A 10,389-nucleotide genomic window follows, 5' to 3' on the forward strand; every position below is an offset into this window, starting at 1 on the left:
TCTTTCTGTCATTAATTCTTCTCAACCTTCTAGCTCTGCTGTCAATTATTCAGGGGAAGATTTCAGGTCTGAAGATTCAAGTGAGAGTAGGAAGAGATTGTTACCTACCACCACAAAGGATCGAAGAGGTTCCTATAAAAGAAGGTCTTTTTCTTTTACTTCCTTAATCAAAAACACTTTTTTCAGTTATTTGGGGTGGATTTTCCATAGAGTAAAATTATGTTTTTTCCTTCTATGGAATCAAAACAATTAAGATGTTAGGCCAAATAGGTAACAGAAAGGACCAAAAAAGTGTACTAGACCAAAAACATGGTGGGGGACTAAGTACACATTTGTATTAAATGTGTGTTTTTTTATAGTGTTTACAAAATTATAGACTTAGACTAAAAATATATTTAATCTATGGATATGCAGAAAGAGTGAAGAGACACGAAACATAGTCTCTCAAACCACTGATGACATTCATTCATGGAGAAAGTACGGACAGAAGGAAATCCTCAATTCTCAATTCCCAAGGTAATCATTATTTTCCTTTGTTTTGTTTAACTAACTTTTGTATGAAAAAAATTGTCATCTAAGAAAGGTTGTTAATGATAATGATAATGATAATTTACAGGAGTTACTATAGGTGCACACGAAAACATGATCAAGGTTGCAAAGCAACAAAACAAGTACAACGTATAGAAGAGAATCCAGATATGTACCAAATTACATACATTGGATTTCACACATGCAAATCCACTTTACAAACTCCACAAATGGTCACATTTTCTGATACTAATAATAATTGGGATTCATTTCTTGTGAATTTTCATCATCATTCAAAGGTTCTAAATTATGATCAACATGATGATCCCCTTATAAGTACCTCACAAATTAGGCCAAATGTGAAACAAGAATATCTCAACGATGAAAGGAGTGAACTTACTGAAGATTTGTTGGATCCTAATTTGTGGTGTGATTTAAAGGATTTTGAACTGTCCAAGCCTGCCATTAATTTAAGCTTTAATACTGTTGTTTCTGATACTGTGTATTCATCTACTGAATCTCAAAATCTGGAAATTGATTTTGGGGTGTTTTCTTCTGATTTCAGCAATGATTTGATATATTTTGATGAAAGTCATTTGATTTAATTAGCTTATTGAATTCAATGTATGTATATAGATTTTGCTTCTGGAGCTGTGTACTTTCCATGTTTCATGTATTATTGTGACAGAATCACTTAATTCGGATTTTGATATTTCATAATTTAAAGATTATGTTTTAGAAATTTTTTTGTATGTCACAATGTAACAAACAAACCATAATATGCAAAATTCATTAAATTATCTCTCTTATTTTAACCTAAACTAAAAATAATCAAGATAAATTATAATAAAAAAATAAAAGAGCAAAAGGCAATAGAGAAGAAATCTCAAATTTGAATGTGAAAAACTCATGTGAATGAGAGAATAAATACAAGTCAAATTATTATTGGTTGATTAAATTATTTTAATTTTATGATATCCTTGCGAGAATGGACTCCAGAAAACGTGATGGAAATTAAGGGTTGTGGTGGGACAAGTAATGATAAAAAACATTGAGCGTGACTGGCGAACAGAATTGTGATAAAGCACGATGAGTCATAAACAAGGACAAAGTTTTTTTATTTAGATTTCATAAATTAAAACTTTACAACTTTTTTTAACTTGGTCCACACAAATTGTGACGTTAAGATAAGAGATAAAGAGTGATTTGAGCAAGTGAATCCATTCTTGAAAATCAAAATTTTATCTCAAACTTTCACCAATTCACTCCCTTATAAGTTTTAATTGTCATTCCGTCAATACGAGAGTTGATATGTAATGAGAATACCACTTTATATGAAATATTTTGACAATGAATGCTACTTCTTCTTTGTTATTTTTATGAGAATACCACTTCATAAATTACACTACCTAAACCATTTTTATCGATAATTTTGAAGTTTTATATGTTAGAAAATAATCTATTTTTGTTGATGTATATTTAGAAGTTTTTTTAACCTCAGTTTCATTTGTTGATGCATTTTTTATAGATCTGTTTTTTTTTTAACCTTGTTCTTTATACATTAGAAGTTTAGTGTCTATATTTGTGGTTGATGTATTCTTAGCACGATTGATGAAAGTAGACTATATTTGTTTCATACAGGCAAAATTGAAAAAAATGAGGTAGAGACAACTTCAATATGCCAATGGTAAAACTGATGTGAAAGAAGGCATTATTTCATATGAAATCAAATTGTTTGATCTTGTTGATAAGATCACATAAATTGAAAAATATAGTAGCATTTCACGAGTTAAATGGCTGAGGCCCAAAAAATAGAATTTGGAATCATGAATTGAGACCTATATTTTGAGATACTAATATATGTTAATTGGTTTACTTTGATCAACCCCTATTTTTAGAACCCAAGATCAAGACACTGATTTTATAAGTATTGGTTTAGTTTACAATATGTCATATTTTGTCTATAAGTAATTAAAATTTTGAAAGCATTTTGCCTAGTGTTAATAGGTTAAAAAGTTCAAGAAACATTTTTCTTTTTCAAGTAATTAAAATCAGGAAGTATTTGTCAAATTGTTTAAACTTTTGCGGGGAATCAATGACGAACATTGAATTAAACCACCATCCTTTTCTGATATGTACACATACAATAACTCTTATTAAGGAAACAACCATTTAAAATCAACAACACCAAATAATACTAATCGGTTCATTAACGAGCACAAGTGTGATTTTTATTTATTGAAGGAACAAATACATGCAATAATAGCTATAAAAAAGCTAACGTTTGTCTTGTTCGATCAATTTGTCAATCAAGTGGTCGCAGCAAACGATGAATTTAATATTGTGTCTGAGAGGTCTCTAAAAAATGATGAGAAATGTACAATACATGGTAGACATATGGTTTTTAGCTGTGCTTTGCATTAGTATTAATAAATGAATCTGTCAAAATCTATGGGCAAGTAGTGCATATGGTTTTGTTTATATGTACATGGGGCCATGGCCCATGGGGTGCATGTATATGAGGCCAATTTGGGTGTTTCAAGATGCTTTCAATCTGGCCAATTTGTGGGATAAACTTTAGTTTAATGTAGGAAATTGCCCTCATATATACATTATCAACTACTAGTAGATTGCTACAGACACTACGAGAATTTTTTCAACTACTCACGGAAAGATACCCACAACTGCTCTCAAAAAAAATCTCATTTGAATTTTTACTCTTGTTGTAAGAAAATTTTGTAACTAGTTCGGTACATTTCATATTGTCTATAGAAATTTTGTAAATAATCTATAGAAATTTTGTCGATAATTAAGTAGTGACAAATTTTCTTGCAACAAGAGTAAAAATTCAAATGATATGAATTTATAAAGTAGTTTGATTGATTTATAAACCACATAGTATATATTTTTTTGGGTACTTTAGATTTTTTTTTCCGCAGTCATATTTTGGTGGTATCTTTAAATTTTTCAATCTTGCATTTCTTTTCTTCATTTCAATATTTTTTAGCTAATGTACAAATCATCAATATAATTTTTCTAATAATCCAATAAACTACTTGTCAAGACAACTACATCTAAGAGTTGCAAAAATTATACTCACACCTTTCCACAATAATTGATCAATTTAATAATGATAAGTACATTAGTATTTTATAATAATATATAATTTAGTAAAAATATCATTTTATCTCTTTTCGTTTTTTTTAATATTCATTAAATAGTCTAATAATTGGATTATTGTGGGCAGAGAAAGTTTATTATAATATTAGTTAGATTTTTTTAACACATTACTCATTTGAAATAGTGTTTCACATGTTGGGTATGTTCAAAATCCAAAAATGTCTAAATATATTTGAGTATTTGACTTTCATCTCACAATAATCGTCTTTTGAATATTCTAGAGAAAAAATATTATACTTCGAGTTAAATTAATTTTATATTAAAAGTTAATATAAAAATTTTATTTTATCATTTCACTTTGTAATTATATGTCATTATTAAATAATTATTTAATCAACGATTAATTTTGACTCTCAATTAAGCATGACAACAACGCGAGGCGGGATATATTTTGCCTCATCCATCTCTGCATCTGACTAATCGAGAAAAACCCACAATCGCTCCCGTTTTATAGCGCGTGTCAAATTTAGGCTCTTATTTTCGTTTGTTCGAGTTTCCCTGTCCACATTTGTACTCATTCATAAATATAAATTATAAATCATATCTATTATAATTAATATAATAAAATTACAAAATATTTTTTATAGAGATAAGATTATAATTTTTAATATTTTAAAAAAATTGTAAGTATATTCAATATGTATATGTATAGAAAATTAAAAAATTACTATAATTACTTGCGGTGCAGGTGCAAGGTGGATGGATATCACCACTCTCAAACCTGTCAACACTCTTGAATTTTAATTTCGAGAAAAAATCACACTCGTACTCAATCAAAACGAATTTTCTTTGCCTAAATCAAACGTGTTCGAATGAATACCCACGGGTACCGGTTATATTGTTATCCCTACTTTGAGTATAAAATAGTTTATTGTGATGATGTATAATCATTAATCTCATATTTACTCTAAATCATAATAGTTTTCTCAATAAATATTTGGGGATATAACATATTCAATAAATTTTAAAAATTACAAAATATGTAATTCCATAATTTTGAGATTTTAAAAAAGTTGGAACGTAAAATAATATTTCTTCAAAAAATAAAAATACTACATTAAACCCTAACTATAAACTTAAACAACTGGGATGAATACTACTTTAGTAGTTTAAATGTTATTTGTATGTTCCATTTTCCATAAATAATTATATTCAAAATGCGTTAGACAGTTAATACATATATTTTTTTAATTATAATTTTAACGGTAATTTATAATTTTGTAGGGGTCTAACTCATTAATACATTAAACTTTGTTGAAATTTCAAATCCATTTCAAGTCTGTTGTTTTTTTTTAAGTAAAACAAATCTATTGTATTTTGCAAAATTTTAAAACTATATAATACTACACACAAAAAAAAGTTAAATTTATAATATACTTTTCAAAATATGAATAAATAATTTCAATACCATCAATAAAAAATATACAAGTATTAATTTTTTATCTTTACAAATTTTTGGTTTGAACGATGAACAAGAGAAAAAATGATTCTTTTTTTTTTTTGTTATATGTCCTTTTGCAAAAAAAGAAAAAATTTAAAATATTTTGTGCTAAAAAATATATCAATTTTTTTTTATCTTCGTGTGTTCAAATCACATCCCCATGATGTGATTGTGTGAGGCAAAAAAAAAAAAATTAAAATAGTAATTGATCGATCTTGGAGATGCGATTTTCTACGTACATATTTTTTTATATTAATTGATAAAATAAATAATAAATAAATAAAATATGAATTATTAATTAATAGTAATATAAGTTAATTAAAATTAGTAAAAACTACAAAATATTATAAACACTAAATAGAGCTATTGGTAATATTCAAATAATATTTTAACAACACTCTTCTTTGTGACATTGTAAATAAATTAATAATTCTCTCATATTTTGCCGTTGACTTCCTACTATTTTTGTTTTTAATTGTATTTATTAAAAAATAAATTAACACACACACATATATATATATATATATATATATATATATATATATATTTTTTTTTATTAAACATTGTAGCAAGTTCAAATTTTTTAGCATGCTCACGTTCTTTTGTTGGTCTATCGTATACTCAAACTTCATTTATTTTTATAGAAAAAAAAAAACAAATATATATTTACTTACTTTAAAAATAAAATAGATTGTTAAAAATAAAATGCACAATATATATAGACTATATTGTGTTGAGATAAAAATATTTTTTATGTATGTTTTGATAACAACAAATCTTATGGAATAAATGATTAAATTTTATGAATGGTGGTCTACTAATGATTGTACTTGAGTTTTGTTTAAAGAAGATGATTTGCATAAGTGAACAAGCAATAAGTCATTAACTTCATCAAAATGCATAAATGTCAACTCAATAAATGAAATAATTTCAAAAAGAATGTTCAAATATCAATCATTCAACATAATGATTATTACATATTCAAGATAACATCTTCATGAAGAAGATGATCAAATACATTTATACAACAATCAATTATCACATTATGCTATAAATCAGAAGCAATATCATTTGAAAGAAGCAAGACCAAATTTGAGAAACGAATAATGTTCTGGTTATTAAATAGACAAAACGAATACCATTATTGACAACATTCTGAAAAAATAAGATCATTATGAACAACAATTTGAAAAACGAAGATCATTCTGGACAACAGTCTGAAAAACGAAGAATGTTCTGGTTTTGACAACATTAATCCAAGAACATTCTGGTTTACAAAAAATAAAGTCTTCTTTAGTTCAAGATTGAGCTGGACTACGAAAATACATCAATCTACATTGTAAATCACCATTATTCATTACAAAGGAACATAATTATATACTCAAAATCATTTTGGACAAATTCTTTCCATAAAATCAACAAAAAAGCAAAGCAATGCATCAAAAATAAAAAAAATAATACTAATCACCAGAATTGATGACTAAAGTAAGCAAGTACAAATTGGACAAAAATGATAAAGTCAATGCATCATTGACACACGCACATAACATAAAAGTTTGACATGCAACAGCTGTCAGAAGTGTCAAAATTCAACACTCATACAAAACAGAAACGAATAATGTTTTTGTTTTACGAAAGAACATTCTGGTTATTCTCTTTTAAAGAGATAATTAAAACAAACCATTTCTACGGTCTAAACCATAATTTAATGAGTATCAACATTGCTCAAATCAATGGTGAAACCCATAACTCGAGTTGAATGCTCAAATGAGGAAAATAGCCACAAAATCAATCTCCAAACTGATGAGTTGTAAGCAATGATACAAGTACATTGTACTTACAATATTCTGCAGAAAGCTCTGCATAATTCTGACATGGAAACAATATCAAACTAACATTTGTCAGCTTACTAAATCACTCATTCACGTTTTCCATCAAACCCAAAAGCAAGAACTTTAGAAAGTGTGTCCAACGACTATATATATTCATTTTAAAATGAATATTCAAAGTCTTTTATTATCTATAAATTAAAGATCAATTGGAAGATAAAGGCAATAGTTCAATCTACAAATCTACCAACACTTGTTAAAGTCAGAACAAGTCAAAAACTCTTCAAGCAAACTCCAACTTTCTTCAGTATATATTTGGATAATGATTTACTGAGTTTGTCTTTCATTTATCTAAAACAAGTGTTGAGAAGTTTTAAGATCCCAAACACTTTTATCATACAAATTATTTGTAACTAAAGTCTATCTTTTATGTTAGATTGAATGTGTTTGTAAAAACCTTTTCAAGGCTGAAAGATGATTGTAAAAATCTTTTATAGGTTGAAAGGTGAAGATTGTAATTGATCATGCGTGATCAAGAAAAAGGTGTGAAGGACAACATTTTTTATTCTAAAGCACATAGTAAAAATATCACTGTTGTGAGGACTAGACTAGCTTGAGTTTGGTGAACCAATATAGTTTTTGTGTGTGATCTATTTTTCTCTTATCTATATTTATTTATCAATCACTTAACATTGATCACATCTTAAAAATTTTATTGTTATGTTACTAACGAATAATGTTCTCATTTTATTGTTTATCAAACCAAGATAATTATTGAGTTAATTTAAATTAAACAAAAAAATCAAAATTTTAAAAGGCTCATAATTCAAAATATCATTTCTTGTGAGTGACACTGATACTTCATATTGGTTACTAGATCATAATCAAAAATATTATCTGAATGTTACTGACAACTTCGTTCAATTTATGTAACTATTTTGTATTTTTTTTAATTAATTTTCATTAATTTTGTATCATTATTAATTAATATTTTAATTATTTATTAGTTTAACAATTAATACACAAATAAAAAACATATATATGTGTAGAATATCACTTTTTAAATATGCGACCGAGGAATAAGGATGCAATATCTTGAAGAATTTTTTTTTTAATATACACATTTTGAAATAAGATATTATGACTAAAAAAAAAGAGCTATTATAATAGAACAAAATTCGAAAAAATTTGTAGTAGAAACAAGATAGAATAAATAATAAAGATGTTGAGGATTATGAAATGGATCCTTTTAATTTTGATTTTGGTGATTTTAACCTATTTTAGAAAAACTAATCATTATATTCCACATTAAAAAATATATATTAATTTTTTATATTCTATTTTAGTGATATACAATGTGACCATCTATAATTCTAGTCATAAAAGTAGAGAAACCAAAGAGGCGATTTTGACTCCGGGGATTACTTACTACGATTACAGTAACCGGACAATTTCGAGGAAGTTGAAAGGAAATGGAGTCCACCAATGTCCAACCAGGGCCAAACCTCAAGCCACCTATAAACAAAACCTCACTCAATCATTCAGTTCAACAATGGCCACGCCGACGCCGACGCCGACGCCTTCTTCATTAACACCCGTTCCGGCTCAACTACCAGAAGTTCTCATAGCCGAGATTCTAAAGCGGCTCCCAGTTAAAACCCTTGTTCAATTCAAATGCGTATGCAAGTCATGGCACAAACTATTAACCGACCCAATCTTCACAAACACGCACCTTCATTTCACCACTCCCACTCGCATCATCCTCTCCCGTTACTTCAAATCCTTCTTATCATTACCTCTCCACCCTAACCCTAACCCTAACCCTAACCCTAACCCTAACCCCATAGAACTTCCTCTTTCTCTCAACGATGCCCACACTTACTACGTCAAAGGTCATTGCAACGGTTTACTCTTACTCATCATCAGCGACGGCACTATCATCCTCTGGAACCCTACCATCGCACGCTACAGAACACTCCCCACTCCTTCTAATTTTAAGGAAACAAGAGAAGTTCTTGGATTCGGTTACGACTCTTCAACCAACGATTACAAAATCGTTAGAGCTCCTTCCTCTTATTGCAAACTCATGCTTAAAGATTACAATCCTCAAATCGAAGTTCTCTCTTTGAATTCCAATTCGTGGAGGAAATTGCCGGAAGCCGAAACTCCTCCTTATTTCATCGAACACTCTCAGCAATCGTTCTATCTAAACGGTGCCGTTTATTGGCTTACACTTGACGATTTCTGTACTCTTATTTTGCGTTTTGATTTAGCTAAAGAGAGTTTCGCACGTGTGCCGCCGCCGCGGGATGATATCGGAAGAAACATGTCGTGGATTGGTGTTATCAACGATTCGCTCTGCGTGCTTCACTCTCATCAGAGAAGCTACTTTGATATATGGGCAACACGTGATGATTTCAATTGGGAAAAAATGATCACTGTTTTCAAAACTGTTGATCCTGAACCTTGTTTTAGTTATCTCGATTATGCACCTTTGTGTTTCGTTGAGACTGGGGAGCTTCTCATGAGTATTCGGCGGAAGGGATTGATTGCTTATGATCCGAACGAACAATGCTGTAGAATAATTGCTTTGCTTGAAGATGCACGTTGGTTGCAAGAAACTGTTTACACAGATAGTTTCGTTTTTCCAGAAGAACCCTCGGAGGTCGATCAAACAGGTTCTTCTTCGGGTGCTTTAACTCGTGTTATCTCGCAGATGTTGCTTGGATTTTCAAATGCTTTTATGAGTCGTTTCGCTTATCGTGCTGATTCTAGTTAGGGGTAGTGAATAGTGATGGTAATTGATTGGAATAAGAAGAACACACTCTGTGAGATGATGATACACTATACTAGTACTAGTTAATAGTATAAGCTTTACTAGTGTTTTTTGACTAGCTACTACACTAGTTAATAGGATTGTAGATGAGGCTTGAACATGTTTCTAAATGTTTTTAATTGCTTCAAGTATATTGAATTTTCCATTTGCTATTCTGGTTTTTTAGTTTTGTTCAATTAAGTTTTTGTAAACTTCATTTGCATTCTAAATTGTTGGTCCGTTAGTTTTTTCATTTCATTTCAACTTACGTGTTGGGCATCTTACTAGGAGATCTAAAGCATTTATGGCATTCTTCAGATGATGTGATCTAATGGAAACTTATTTTGTTGATAAGAATTTCCATGTGTGATCTCGATTTAGCAAATCATAGTCCTTCGCCTTTTCAAGCCTCATATGTGAGTCTGTTTAGGCAATTGTGTCTGAGAGCGCGAATATAGCACAGTCACTAATTGAGATATTATTTCAAGAGTTTGCGGAGAGTGAGAAGAGTGTGGCGAAAGATAGGCTAGCACAAGGTTATTAGAAGGCCAAGCATATTTGATAGTTGTAAGAAATATTTTAAGATTATATTGAGG

General features: G+C 29.1%; 2 protein-coding genes across 2 annotated transcripts in view; both read left to right on the forward strand.

Moving 5' to 3' along the window:
• The window catches only part of LOC101505688 (probable WRKY transcription factor 70), a 1,608-nt gene extending 338 nt beyond the window's left edge, over nt 1-1,270 (forward strand). The window contains exons 1-3 of the mRNA XM_004502763.4: nt 1-144; nt 415-516; nt 617-1,270. The exon at nt 1-144 is cut by the window's left edge and continues 338 nt beyond it. Of these exons, the coding sequence (XP_004502820.1) occupies nt 1-144; nt 415-516; nt 617-1,133 (763 nt within the window). The 3' untranslated portion in view covers nt 1,134-1,270. The remainder of the gene's footprint in view (nt 145-414; nt 517-616) is intronic.
• Nucleotides 1,271-8,350: 7,080 nt separating this feature from the next.
• Nucleotides 8,351-9,966, forward strand: LOC101506329 (putative F-box protein At3g16210). Its single transcript, XM_027334767.2, has one exon. The coding sequence runs from the start codon at nt 8,531-8,533 to the stop codon at nt 9,755-9,757; it is 1,227 nt and encodes a 408-aa protein (XP_027190568.1). The 5' UTR covers nt 8,351-8,530; the 3' UTR covers nt 9,758-9,966.
• The last annotated feature ends 423 nt before the right edge of the window (nt 9,967-10,389 follow it).

Source organism: Cicer arietinum, chromosome 5, assembly GCF_000331145.2.
Source record: "Cicer arietinum cultivar CDC Frontier isolate Library 1 chromosome 5, Cicar.CDCFrontier_v2.0, whole genome shotgun sequence".
Lineage (NCBI taxonomy): Eukaryota > Viridiplantae > Streptophyta > Magnoliopsida > Fabales > Fabaceae > Cicer > Cicer arietinum.

What these genes read in the sequence shown, in the direction of transcription:
- LOC101506329 (XM_027334767.2), top strand. Translation starts at nt 8,531, where the DNA reads ATGGCCACGCCGACGCCGACGCCGACGCCTTCTTCATTAACACCCGTT.